The following is a 15,163-nucleotide window of genomic DNA, read 5'->3' as shown; positions in this document are numbered from 1 at the left end:
GTGTGAGTTGATTGTCTTTAGATGTAAGAGGGTTTCAGTCTTCAGTCTTTTCAAAGTATTTTAAAAGTCCTCTAGTGTAAACCCAGCATAAGGGTGAATATTTGTCTTGGTTGGAATAATGACCAGTCACACGTGAACTCTAACGTAAATTCCCTGGGCCCTATTCACCTGTCCATGTAAACAAGAGCAATGACTTGCTTACAGCACAGAAACCATACCATTCCCCCTTTGAAGTTTAAGTTAGCTGGGGCCACAGGAATCTTGACACCAAGGTCATATGCATTTTTTTTTAAAGCCAGTGAAATTATTTTAATGTGTGCACAATGCCTGATGGTGCATGGGTGCTAAGTCATGTAGGGCCTGTCATTTGGGAGAGTGCATATTTAAATACCTTGTATAGAGAGCTAAATCGCTCTTTTTCGCCTTAAGTGCCTAAACCTGGCAATCTTGACTTTCAGTATTGAATCATGGTACTGCATCAAAGTTGTAAAGTGTCTCTTTGCAGTTAGAAGAAGAATTCTTAACTTACTTACCATTCCACCTTGCAAGATAGGATTTGACAGGGTGGCGAGGAGTGAATATTGTTGGGAACTGCTACTTCCCACTGTCTTAAATAAAAAATGTTATTTTTGTTCAGTGTATCGCTACCAGGAGAAAACCCCTTGAGCCACAGCAGCCACAACACTCTGAATAGTCCAGTGTGGTTAAAAAGAGGGGCAATGGAATGACATGGAACCACCACTTTTCCTTCATGGGAAATCTTTCTTGGATTATAATCAAGTCTAAATGTTTGACAAGGATGCTTTGACGAGATAAATATTTAAGGTTACAGACAGAAGGTTTTTAACATCAATTAACAAAGGAATATGGTGAGGGCATTAAGGGGGTTAAGTAGCTCTTGAAAAAAATTACAACTATCTTTTTTCTTTGATGAAAAGTGCCATGATCATGCTAATGTAGACAAGCAGCTTTGAATCTCCGCTCACTGTTTACCCATCATTTCAGATTATAAATTCACCAACTGTATTATCATAGCTACGTACCTCCTCCAAACTGTGCTGTTGAAACATTTTGCCCTTTTGCAAATAACAGTTAGTAAGACAAATGCAAATACACATTTTCTGAAACTGAAAAAAAAATTCAGCATCAACTAAAAGCCATAGTGAAGTATCATACAGTTTTTTCAATCGAAACAACATGATTATAAGATAATTTGACCATTTTGCATGGATTGCAAGAACATAACTAAATCAGGATGCAGATATGTTTGTTTCTGACTTCCATAGTGTTTCTTAGATTATAATGTTAATATAAAGTAAAGTTATATACATTTGCTATTAGTATAAAGCCATTACATTAAGAAACATTCCTGTTTTTATCCACTTTTTAACTAATTATTAATGAACCAAAGTGACTTGATATGTACAAGGGTGTGATGTATCAGTTGCATTTTGTGCAATCAAATTTAAAATCTGTTTAAAATGTTGAGTGTAGAAATTATAAGCAACAACGGTCGGTTTTTGCTTTTTAATATTAAAGTCTAAATTAATTTGCGGGAAAAGCAAATCTGGAACACAACAGATCCCTCCATAAAAAAATAAATAAATGAAAACTGTTTAAAAAAGTGTTTTCCATCCTGACTTTTTGGACAGAAGCTATGCATGCGCAGGGTTATGCAGATTAAGCAGTATATTAACATTTTGGGATAATATGTGTTGAACAGTACGACCAGATTAATGATTTGTTGCACGAAACGATGCCTAGCCAAAGAGATCCTTGTATGACACTTATCGCCACAAACTACTACTTCAAACCATACAAATTCTAAGCAGAGCCACATCAAAAGCAAACGGGTGCATGGATCTTACCTTATTAAGTAGCAGCAGAAGAGGAGGCTGAGGATGAAGACAAAGATGGCAGTCCCAAACACCACAATGTAGATATTGAGGGGAAGGTTCTGGAACCCTATATTTGGCATCCTGAAACTGTAGTGCGGGAAATCGGAGCTCATGGATATTCTGGATGGTGAGACACAAATGACACAAACAGTTCATTGATTATTTCCACATATTTCAACACACTGCGACCAAAAAAAGAAGAAGTAAAAGACGCAAAAAAAAAAAGACTTGGTCCAATAACAAAACAGCAATAAATGATGCAAAGGGAAGGTGGAACTGAAATTCTCTTTCAAATTAGTTTCACATATATTTCAAGGTTTGTTTTTATTTTCAGTTTAGTTTTACTGCAGCTTTGAGGCCTTCATCAGTTTTCTCAGTTTTTACAGTTGAAGACTGTAGGTGCCAAAGCAAATAATTTAAAAAAGTTTATTTTTGGATGCCAAAACACAGTTTTCTTCCTTTACTTCTAATACAAGACATACCATACAATGACCCAAATTAATTGTATACAAATTTTGTTTGCCCTGTTAGTGGACCTTCAAGAAGCACCATGCCAGTAAGTGTGTCTACTGAGCAGCTAGCTATTGTATCAGCAATAGTCTAAACCACATATACCCTATCTAAGTAAACCCTCAGGGTATTGGGTTTACTTAAACTGGTCAGATGCCCAAACATCTAAATCTACACTGAAAGCCATGAGCAGGGAAATGGCACACAATAATACAAAGCAACACAGGAAATACAACAACATACTATAGTTGGATACATTCTTCCTTAATTTACATCCTATATGGGTAACAGAAAGCCAAAGCTTTATTCCAACAGTATTCTAATCTACAGCCCTCTGAATAAACAAGATTTTAAAAATACATAGTTAATTAATTAAGTTTGTAACAAAACAGGCAAAGATCAATCTTTATAAATGCTGCATATTAAGCTTTTTTGCTCATTGATGTTATAACTATAACATTCTATATAAAAGCCAGGGCACACTAACAAGGATCTGTTGGTCAAGTGCTCTTTCTCAATATACCAAAAGGGACATGACTGGACATGTCTGCGCCTACTGAGAGATGAGGGGGAGGGAAGGACAGGAATAACTTTACTCCTTTGGGAACCATGTTTTTTTGCCCCTCCCCTTGACTGAACACCAGCTTCATTCCTGTACACTACTATGGAGAGCTGAAAGTCATGTAGATTTGACGGAGGCCATTAACAAATCCTCGCCTGCTCATAATATCACGTGTGACACTTTGAACACATGTGTGTATCAAAGTGAGTCCAAGCTGTCCCGAGTGTACACAGAGACACTCTGGCAGGGTTACACCTGGCTGGTGATATCAGAGAACAGGGTTGACACTGACAGTACGTCTTTTTATATCATAAATACAAGGAGCTCTTTTTGTACGGAGCATATGTAGGAGAGGAACATGGATGATTGCAGCCTATCAAGCTGCTTAGCCATGGGATAGAGCTATTGTGCTACATTCATAACATGGAAGACAAGTGGGCACTAAACCAGCGAGTGAATAGGATTGCCATGAGAATTGGTGACACAGGCCACAGGAATGAAACACTTGTGATTTTAGACACTCGGTTAACACAAAACAACTTGCCTTCAGGACCACTGTGCATGGGGTCTGTGGAGTCCAAACAGTGGCACTAAAATTGTAGGGCTGTTAAACGGTTATCAAATTAAATGTAATTAAATACCCATAATGTGAGGCATTCGGGATGTAGATGTGTAGTGTTGAGGCAGAATGATTCACAATCAAATAGCGACTTAAGCTGGTGCATATTCCAAACAGTATGAGCCATTTTAGCAGTTCATTTGAAAAGGTGGTCTATCTGAAGCTGAAGCCATGTTTCTCTTAGTATTTTCCTACAAACACTGCTCAGACAAACTCCATCAACACAAACATACTGTGGAGCTTAAAGCCTTTCATGCAAACTAAAAAGCACCGGAGATACATGAAGCTAACACACAAACATCCCATTCCAGAGTGAATACTTAATAGTTTCAGCTCCAATAAAATAAAGTTGTAAAAAACTGGATAGTAAAAAAAAAAGACGATTCATGGTGAATTTAAACATACCCGCGCGGCGCCTTCATGCTGAAGAGCAGAAAAGTCTACATGGATATAGCAGGCCCTTGAGAAGTGTCATGACTTGCACTTGAGAGCTGTATCAGTGAGTTGCCTCCTGTTGACTTGTTTGGATCACAGCTCATCTCTGTTCACAATGGCTCCATGCCAAACTCGAGCCCCACTTCAGTCTCAGACTATTTTTTGGTTTCTCTTCCCTTAACTGCTACAACCACCTCCCCCCCCCCCCCCCCGCTTATCTGGACAGACAGACAGACTGTATACTGCGCAGCAATTTGCTTTCCAGACACACACACACACACGCACGCACGCACACACACGCAAACAAACAAATGTGTATGGGGAAATTTGAGACCACTGACAATCCATTCTATGTCAAAACAGAGGGCAGAATCTGACCATTTGACATTGAACCTGATCTTTTCAATTCAGCTTTGGGCTTTGCAGGTCAGTTCAGATTGTTTTGCAATACAACCTCATGTCAGAATTCATGTGATTTTCACGTCACTCTGTATCGACATTTGAAACAATGTTGCACCCCAAGTGTCAGGGTTAGACATATGAAGTTAACAAAAGCCCTTTAAATCAGTGAAACCATTCACGTCAGGATCCCACACCGCTCCTGGCTCAGACTCCACATCCACACACAGCTTCAGACAGAAGTGGTTAATATTACACCACAAAAAAGCCATAGTCTTAAATGTGACTGTCTTTCTCCTGATCCCCACTTCTCAAACATTTGGTAGCTTCAACTGCACATCAACACATAAAGGAAACTGTAAACACTGACCTCAGGCCTCATGTTAACTTTCGTGCGACAGTGCAGTGTGACGTCTATTCTTCTTTGGAGCATGCGGTTCCTTTCAGGACTTTGACCAGTTTAGGGGTGTGAACGTTTACAAAAATGTCTAAATGGTTGCACGATAGCAATTTTTTAATGTACACGTTTAACCGTCTCATATGGGGGAGGGAGGATGCACACACACACTGAGACAGATTCTGCAGACTTACTTTTATCTTCTCCAAATAGATAAAAGTTTATGTTATGAATTAATGCATGTTTTCAGAACACATTGAAGTAATTTTCAAAACATAAACAATTGTTTATTTTGCGTTTATTGATTTTTCCTAAACTGTTATGATTTACGAACCGGTTACACGTGTATCTACCCTGGAATATAATATGCTTTAAATGTATTACCTCAAAGTGCCTTTGTGAGCCATGTTGGTGGGAGCCACCCCCACATTATGACAGTCACTTCAAGTACCGTGAGTCTTCTGCTCCTATGGCTGGCCCTTTTCGCTCTGTGCGACACCCCCTACAGTATCAAGATTCACTGACCAAGAGGATCCTAGGTTCATCAAGCGATCTAGAAATCCAACCCCTTTGCAGTAAACAGTCCCACATACACGAAAAACGCTGTAAAACACATGGTTCACCAAATGAGCTAACATGAACTGCTAAACTGCCACTGCAAAAGGATTACAAAATTCCTGAGAACTGAGAATACATTCAGCAAAACACTAACAGTATAACTTATAGGCCTACTCCTTCTTTTAGTAACTGCTGGAACAAGAAATTGTTGACTCATTAACCACCGGGGAGACAAGTTGCTCCACTTGAAACAACACGTCCAAATGCGTGATTATTTTTTACAAACATCTTAAGATAGTCAGTTAGTTAAAGGTGCCTTAATAGGCGACCCTATCATCTATGGCAAAAACAATCTTTATCCATCCGTTCAATTGCTGATAAACCTAAAAAGGTTTATCAGATCGCTTATTGGAACAAGCTTAATGCCAATGCAGTTTTCTAATAGCCAAATAGGACCATACATAGTCAAATCTATGTATTGAACAGGCAGATCCGATTAGATTAGATAGGTCCAATTGGGGGACAGCCCTAGTCTTTCATGTATAGTTTAACAGACTGTACAGTAGTCTTTTGCCGAGGCCCTATGAAGCTCCTGACATTAATTGTCCAGCATAGAAAATTAATGTTGGCTTAAATGTAATTTGTCACCCATCAGTATCTGATATGAATGTTAATAAATCTCACAGTCAATTGAAAAACAAAGCAAAAATCAGCCTTGACATTGAAAGCCTACAAAGGTAGTTCTCAGCCGATTCAACATGTTCAATCGGCGTCGGGCAGTCTTTCAGTCGGGGCAATTTGATTGGTGGAGGGCTAGCGAATCAGTGAAGCCCAGAAGTGAGGCGGGTAGCACAAGCAGCAGTGACGCGCAGGCAATGTCATAACACTCTCAACACATTGTTTGGCATCATTTCGTTGGCTTGATTTAATACTTGGGATCATGAGGACCGAACAAATCGAGGAACAACTTATCAGCATGGTAGAGGATAGACCGTCGCTGTTTACGGTTGCTTACTCCAACCGGCTGTCCCATCATTTCCGGCTTTCGTATTTTTTTGGGCCACAATACAGATTAGCGCCGCCTGCTGTTATGGAGACATGAGACCTGAATCGGCAGACTACATTTTCGGGCGACGGTCGGTAGTCGGACTGGTGTGTCCTGGCCTTTATGTGCATATAAAATGCCCTACTCTCTTTTTGAAAGTGAAGGGTCCACTCCGTTCTTGCACGCTTCACTGGGTATAAAACTAGTTGTGCAAAAACTGAATGTAGCCTACAGTGAGCCAGTGCTGCCAGACCCAATCTTAAAGACTAGCTGCCTTTTCAAAGTTTCATATACTTTGAAATGGTATACTTTATTGGCATTTGGTCAGTGAGTAGGCAGTTTTAAAACATATGGCTGAATACAATTGATGGACAAGAAACCCTTCTATGAAGTAGCAATATCAATGTTTGGCCTTGGGTGTGGCCTAGAGAGGGTTTTGCGATTTGTGGGTCTGCTCTCCCCATCCCATTCTTTGAGCCACTGTTTGCCACAGACATTTTCACATGGCCTCACCCTATTACATAACCAGAAACAGAGCATGTGCAGCACATTACATTCATAGGATATGAGCGTGGGTGAGCAAATCCCTCTTCACATTCGTTGTACAATTTATACTAACATTAGTGGTGTCTGGCCTACAGCCACAAAATATTTGGTGTTATGGGCCAAGGATCGGTGTTCACATATCACTATAACGAAGCCCATGGATATTAATGCAGAGATAAGATAAGGAGGACATTTTGTGACACTTGTTTTGAATTCACAACAGAGACCGTATATGAGATACGGATGATATAGTAATCTGTTCGAGTGTAGCGAGTCGAGTGTATCACAACAAATGTCTTGTGTACGTATGTATGTTTATGTACATAAACTGGCTTAAAAGAACACTTTTAAAGGACACGCTTTTGCCCAATTAATTCCGCCTGGTTTGATGCAGAAAATGTACATTACCAGGGAACAATAAAAGAAAATGAACCAAAAGATATGGTACTATATTACCATGTAAACATCTGGATAAAATAAAGTAGCCACACTAACATGAATGTACAAAGGGGCAGCGTTTTGGGTATATCCAACAAGTCTGCAAATAACTACCCAGGAAACTTTACACCGGTCATCAAGCAAAAACAATTAATTCAGTATCCCTCCTCGTCTATCAGATATTTACTAAAGACTAATTTGAATTTCTTAAACTTAATATAAGTCATGACCCTCCCTGAGATTGAGAAACAGTGAAAATTAATAGGTTTGCTAGAGACTGTTAAGTGTATGCTTTTCATTTCCAGCGCAACTTCCATAGAATACAACCATTTTATGAGCTGCTGTTCCACATGTGTGCACACTCTTTGGGTCATTTGAGGATAACCGTCAAGCCCAGGCAAATCCTCACTATTACACTTTTCCCTTTGGAGTATTATTAACCCAGACAGACCAAGGATCCTCTGTTCTATACAGTAGGTCAATGAGCCATTGCTTACTTGGGTAAACAAAATGGTTTCATTTTGACCTATTTCTTGTAAAACATTCTCAAAACAATTTGCGAAACACATTCACATGCCTGCTGAACCGTTTGATATGGAATACCGAAGGCACATGATTGATATCAAAATATTAAGATCAAAACCTGATTCAAGACAATAATGACGAGTAGTTAAAAGTAGTTATTTCCAGAGCAAAGGGGAAGTGAAAGGTTTTAAGACCTATTAAACTAAATAAAACTATATATTGGTAAAGTTTATAGACGTCCTATAGCAAACAAAAGCTTGTGTCAAATAGACCAAGCTATGAGGTTTTGTTTTAACCATTTCACAACCGCAAGTTAGCTACTGTAGATTTTTTTTTAACCATGTATCAAGCGTATATTCACGTAGACAACCCAAGAGCCCTTCCTTTCTTGTTGTTCAGTCATTATGGAACAAATTCATCATACAATCACCGTAGAGCCAAATCAAACCTAAAGAACGAAACACTTCCACTCATCTTTCGATACCCTACTCAATCAATAGTGACTGAACCGTTAGTTGACACATCATCACATGGACAAATGATGACCTTTAGACCCCTGACATATAATATATGTGTCATGTGTCTATGTCATCATGAAATCTAAGGCAGCTGCAGAGTAATTCAGACATGTGATGTACAGCCTTGTCCTTTTTATATTTTTTCCAATAAAAGAGTAATGTACTGTATGCATCCGATTCTTTAATGTATTAAAGATCTCATTAAAATTAATTTCCCTAAAAAAAACATCCGTAAAACTTGAATTATGCTCAATGGTTTCTTGTGATCAGCCCACAACAAGCTGTTCCAAATGAGAAGTGGAAATTTCCACTAGCAGCCACGGCAGGCCATGAGATTTGCACATCTGAAACTTAATATGCCAAAGGGCAGCAGTAGCAAACACCGGGCCTCAGAAGCAGAGTGAGGGACTGTGCTGGCGGTGGTAAATGAAATGCCCACATTCATCTGATACGGCGTGAACATACACACAATTTTCTGCAATTTGTGCGGGGGATGTCATTGGACACTGACCATTCACATATCTCACCGAGTCACCGTCCATCAAAACATAATTGCCCCTAGTTAAAATGTTTGATGGCAAGTTGGCTAGTTATATTATCCCTTTAGCCAGAAAGGGGGACAAACAGATCAGTCACAAAGCATACAAAATGCAGTTCTAGGCTACAGCGGTCATTGAGCGATTCAAATAAAAACCTCTCTCTGTTGAAACTTTAAGATAATGAACATTAAAGATAGAATAAGCAATTCTGGAGAACGCTTGTTGTCAAAATCTCTCTGTCAAAGTCAGTGAATATTTCCTAAAATAATAGTAGGCTCTGTAAACTGTTATGTTGCTAGGTGTGGTGGGCCCCCTTTGTTTACATTCTCTTCAGTTTGCTAGTGTATTGTACACCAGATTTGAGGAAATATTCACTGATTTTGACAAAATAAAAGTGATTTTGTCAAAAAGCCTTTTCCAGAATCTCTGCCTCCACCTTTAATGCAGACTATGAATGTTTGCTTCCTCAGAGGAATGAAGATGATGATATAATGATCCCACAACCCCATCACTGAGTACAGTAGCCAAAAGAGTTTCCAACTCAAGCCCTGAAATATGCATTACGAAAAGCTTGTTTTTCCAAAGTTGGGCCAAGTCCTACAGTAAGTAGGTCACTGTAACTAACTCTAGTTTTGGGTTAGTAGGGACTTGATTTGAGCTGACAAGGTCAATATAATGTTGCTGGCTGATAAAATTCCAATTACTGGATTTACATTAAACCTGCAGTGTGTAGAATTTTGGGTTTTATTTCCTATCAGATTTTGTAGAAAGTAATTTTAATATCCATAAGTACATTTAATTTAGTGCATAATAGCTGAACATTTTTTTTTTAATTATTATTTTTTCCCTTAGAAAGGGTCTCATATATGTCCATATTTCTGCATATTTTGGACCAAGGCCTAGTGCCGCCATCTTGAAAGTGTCATAGTTGGAATGTCATCAGGTGCATTGTTTAAAATGTAGAATTATTCTTGTCCTTGAAGGCCACTGTAGCTTCTGTTATTATTCGAAAGGGTTGGGGTTACCCAGGGAGTGTTGCATTCTAGAACTTTCTAGAACTTTCTTGATGATGTCATATTACACACTGCACCTTTAAATGGCACTCCATGAACTGCCGGCACAAGTATGCATCAAACCGTCGCAGGGTTTAATATGTACCATTATAAATGGTACAGATTATAAATGGTACAGATGGTACAGATGCAAAGCACTGGCTATCAAACAGTTGATAACGATACATCGTGCAGAGATTTACAAAGAGTCAAACTATCTTCGAAGTCCCTCTCTAGGCCACACCCAAGGCCAAACATTGATATGGCTACTTCATAGAAGGGTTTCTTGTCCATCAATTGTATTCAGCCATATGTTTTAAAACTGCCTACTCACTGACCAAATGCCAATAAAGTATAACATTTCAAAGTATATGAAACTTTGAAAAGGCAGCTAGTCTTTAATTAGTGAGGCTGTTATGGGAAAAAATAGGAAAGATAATTGGAACGATAAATCAAATAAACAAACCTTTAACACATTTGCATTCAATTTTACAGGGAAAGAAAAGCGGTCTCTCTCTCTCTCTCTCTCCTTACACCCATCATTCCTCGGTGGTGTCTGATAGTAACACAAGCCGACATAAACAAGAGAAACTGACACACACAGCTGTCTTACTGCACTCTTGTTTCTCCAGTGACGCTTTTTTCTGGAGGGGTTTTCTTTCTATTTTCAGTGCCACGTGTAATTAAATTCTGCCATTTGACTTTTATTTTCTCTTTCACCCAATTTCTATCTGGTTGTTTTGTACCATTTGTTGACTTTTTTCCAAGTGTATGAAGTAGCCACACTTTTAATTGAATTTATAAATAACCTTTTAAGAAAAAAGTAACAATATGACATTCCAAATTGTAACAAATTCAATCCTATATCATATATTTTCACAACTACCTGCTTTAGCGAAACAGGACCCTTGGTCTGCATAATGCAGGGTCTATAAATAGTCATGCTGTAGTCACGTGAGGGTGAGAGGGTTTAGGTGAAACATGAAAATAACCTGAACCTAATCCAAGTCATATCAGTTTGTTGTGTTACCACTACTGACCTTAAAACAAATTGTGTAAAAATATACAAAGATGTCAAGTTTACAAACAAATATTGTATTGTACATTTTTTGAATGGAAACCAACTTTGACTGCCTGCTCATTGAACTTTAGGATCAGTGATGCATTACTAGCCAATATAATTGAGAAATCAGTGTTTCAGTTGTTTCAGAAATCAGCCTGTTGCTTGAGTCCCAGAGCAACAATGATTATTTATGAATTAAAAAAAAATATATATAACATAAATAACAAAAAGGTAACTAGCAACCACCTCTTCCAAATCAAGACAGCATGGAATATTGCCACTTATTGATCAACATTCAATGCACATGCAGGATTTATGCACAACTCATTGTTGGCATTTAACACAAACAAAACTGTTATCCACATGGTCATCAACAGTTGCAACCTTTGTGATGTAATGATGATATAATTATGTAGCCCATGGAAAGCAAACTAGTCCTTGGAATGTTTACAAGAACTGGCACTAGCATCGATCCAGAACTGGAACCAGGCTAGTGCTGGTGGAAAGGGGGTAGCCTATATGAGAACACTGCAAGTAGTGAATCCATCTTTGAATACTATACCCGTGACCAGCCATGTCAAAAACGCTGCAGCCTTCAGGCTTTCACCTTTCAGGCTGAAAAACATGTTGGACTGGTTAAACGTGTTTTAAAGGATATGGTAGTCTGTGTTACAAATCATTTTTGTAACATTGTACTGGACTGTTTGACCTTTGCCCTCAAGTAAATTCCCAACACTTATTTTTGCTCTTTGCTGAAAAATTACACAACTGGTATTAGCTGTAATTCCATACTGCCATTTGACTGGAGGATTTGTATAGGGGGGTTCATAAGGTGTTCACCATCAAAGTTGTATATGTAACCCCTTTAATCACATGATTTTGTTTATACTAGTATTGGGTCATTCCAAGAACCTTTAGGAAAAGCATCTAAATACCAAAACCTTACTGTTACAGCAGCCCAGTTTTGCACCAAAATTATCCCTTTGATTAAATAAACAATGTTATCTTACTGTATCTCTAAGGATGTAACATGATCCGTATGCAAATGATGAAAGATTTACTCATATTCATAGATGGTCCGTCACGCGTTATACTGGGCAAATCGACAGCTGTGAAAACAGATCCCTGATGCTTCTTTGGCAGCAGAAAGTAGCCTAATAAAAGCTTTAGATGATGAAGTGCTCTGTATCTTTAAGTATATGTGTCCTCAAATTATTTATCTGAAAACCCAGCTGATATTACTCATCAACTATAATTTGTTCACGTCTGTTAGATAGCTACTTAGTACTTACAAGAAACTGTTTGTTTTTTTGCATTTGATTGAATGCATCAAGAGCAGATATATTTGTGCATATATTTGTGATCCAAAAAAACCATTTTGGATTTGGTTATTCCATCTAAATGTAATCAATGTATGTTCAAAAGTAGTCTCTCTCTGTGCTTTTAAGAGAGTATTTTACTGTCAACTCATGTTTTGAAATAAGTGTAATGAATAGAAAGTTGGCTTGCTTGCTCGGCTTACAGAATCAAGGAATCAAGAAAGCCTTTGGGTCGATTTTTTCTTTTCCTTTTACTACACTGTAGTAGTCATTTTACTTACTCACTCACTTGCTTACTTTCAGGAAGTTCACCAACACTGGCAATCAATTTTGCCTCCTTTCAGGATAAGATGTACGGTCATGTTTACAGAACTGTCAATGGTATCACTCTCAGACATCAGCAAACACAACATTTGACATTTGAACTTTTGTCTCAGGGCCACTATCAACAACAAACCTTAACAAAATCCCAAATCAAACATTTTCCTCAGGCTTTTCAATCTGTACAACATATGACACCCTCTATTATTAGACCATTGGATGGCAGATAAGGGCGAAAAAGTACATTGTTTTGATTTAATATGTTATGTCTACAGAAGCATGATTGATTTGGGGCTTGACAATGGTAACTAGCTAGCCTAAAGGCAATGGCATACAAAATATCTGAACATGATTTCTGCCACCATGATTCAAAAACAGCACTACTTGCATCTCATGCAGGCGCAGCAAGATATACAATTGGAGACCAAAAAGCACTCATTTTCATGCATTAACCCTTTTACGGTCTTGCACATAGGCTGCCAACCATGCACAGTGCGTTTTATAGTCATAGACAGTAGGTTTTAGGTCAGGCGTGAAACAGCCCACACAACGCTGTCACTGTTGACGGAAACACAGAGAAAGCCCTACTGTTGTTTCCCCTACCACTCGTAAGGTTTTCACACGAGTCACTGCGGTCCGGTTAACCAACAGTGCTGTGGGTTTTGTTAACCCATGTGAGGGCTGCTGTATTAGTGCATGAACTTGTAATGCACTGTTATGACTAGAATGAGCGAAAAACGTGCGATTATCACGGCGATAGGACACAATTGAGTTGACTCTTGGACAGTCATTGGGCGCTATGCGAGCTCACTTTAACGCTTTCACACGACGTTTTCAGGGAAAGCTGGCATATTTTTGTTGTGGCCAAGAAGGACGGTAGATGGGCGTAGGCTCATATGGGCTCGCGCGCTAGCTACTTAGCAACGTTAACGGCCAACCTGAGCTACGAATAAACAGTAGCGTTACTTATTTGACATTATCCCAGTAGTTTGCTGTCCTGTAAAATATAACTAAACATATTACTGTATGTTACCGCCAAGTCAATTAAGAAGCTTTCGCACATTCAACCCAAACGTCTGTAGCCTATGACATCATATATTGACACGCTAAATTATGGAATTGAACGTTTGACGGGTATTGTAGGCTATCAGACATGAAGGCATCAGCCAAATTCAGCAAATTCAATATATCAACAACGGTTAGTAGCCAACAACAAGGGGTTAAAGACAACAGGACCCTCCACTCACCAGCGATTCCCTCAGTCCCAGCAGCGGCTATCTGCTTCTTTTGTGTGTATTTCTTCACCCACTCGTGGCGCACGAAGGCTTCCGAAATAGACAAATCGACCCAAACTGAAGGCGGAGACTGTCCTGGTAAGGCAAATCGCGTTATTTTAAGATGAGTAAACCCCTGCTGCAGAGCGACCTCATCACACAACCCCACCGCCTCTGATGTTGTCCGTTAGTGGTCAACTGGGAGCCTCAGGAAACAACAGGCAAAATACTCTTCTTTATAGGTCCATGCAAAATACAGCGATTGATAAGGACGGTATAGCTCACTTAACCGTGGTGGGTGAACGTGTGTCGGTGGCAGGGATGTGGGGATCCCGCGAGGGGTTTTTCCTCGTCGTGATTCCCCCCTCCTTTTTTGAAAGAAAAAATAATAATTAAAGCCCTTCGTTGTTGTTGTTAATGGAAATCGTGGTTGGCAAATCTGCTCGGCTAGCCCACTACCACACTAGTAGCAGCTGTAGATCCCACGTCCTGCCTGTCGGCTTAGCTCGCACAGACCGATGCGGTTAATGCTGCTGGAGGTTTTTGAGGACAGTACAAGGCTACGAGGGGAGTGATGCTGGCATGAGAGGGAGGGAAAGAGAGGGAGGGAGTGGATGCTCCTCTGCTGCACATGGTCACGTAGCTGATTGCAATGCTTAGATCCTCAAAAAATAATGATTAGCCTAAGTTAAAAAACAATACTGGTTATTTTAAGGCTGATTATCTGGAATATATAAGAGGAGATTATTTAGTCAGTTAAAAATTCAAGAGAGCTGTGTTGGCATGTGTGTCAATTCAGATCAATTTAATTCAAGTAGGCTTTATTGGCTTGTCTAATAGACCATACAGTTTTGACTAATACCATAGTACTAAAATCACTTTGCAATACAATTGCAAAGTGATTTTATGGACATGGAGCGTTGTAAAAGGTTGTTCACCAAAAATGACATCTAGGACCATCCACGATCACAACCTGCTGGTAAGCTACAGCGGGCCGACATAACAAATCAGAACCACTGTTTAAGTGAATGGGGATGGGCTAATGGGGAATTTTTTAAACTTATAGATATCATTATGAGACTTTGCCAGTTGATTACTGACATTAAAACAAAAAACTTTTTGTATTACAGTATTTTCCAAAATGT

The 15,163-nt window shown here is 39.1% G+C and overlaps 1 protein-coding gene across 2 annotated transcripts in view; it reads right to left on the bottom strand.

The window, feature by feature from the left end:
* Positions 1-14,484, bottom strand: part of rnf24 (ring finger protein 24) — a 38,532-nt gene extending 24,048 nt beyond the window's left edge. Inside the window, exons 1-2 of one of the 2 annotated variants that reach the window (XM_080029762.1) lie at positions 13,992-14,484; positions 1,869-2,018 (exon numbers count right to left, since the gene is read on the bottom strand). In XM_080029762.1, coding sequence (XP_079885888.1) covers positions 1,869-2,011 — 143 coding nt within the window. In that variant the 5' untranslated portion in view covers positions 2,012-2,018; positions 13,992-14,484. Of the gene's footprint in view, positions 1-1,868; positions 2,019-5,204; positions 5,318-13,991 lie in introns of those variants that run through there. The other variant, XM_080029761.1, reaches the window with a different exon arrangement.
* Positions 14,485-15,163: the final 679 nt, after the last annotated feature.

The sequence above is a fragment of the Ammodytes marinus genome, assembly GCF_949987685.1.
Source record: "Ammodytes marinus genome assembly, chromosome: 6".
NCBI classification, from domain to species: domain Eukaryota; kingdom Metazoa; phylum Chordata; class Actinopteri; order Uranoscopiformes; family Ammodytidae; genus Ammodytes; species Ammodytes marinus.
Note: the sequence above shows the minus strand (reverse complement) of the source record. Positions and strands in the feature narration are given on the sequence as shown.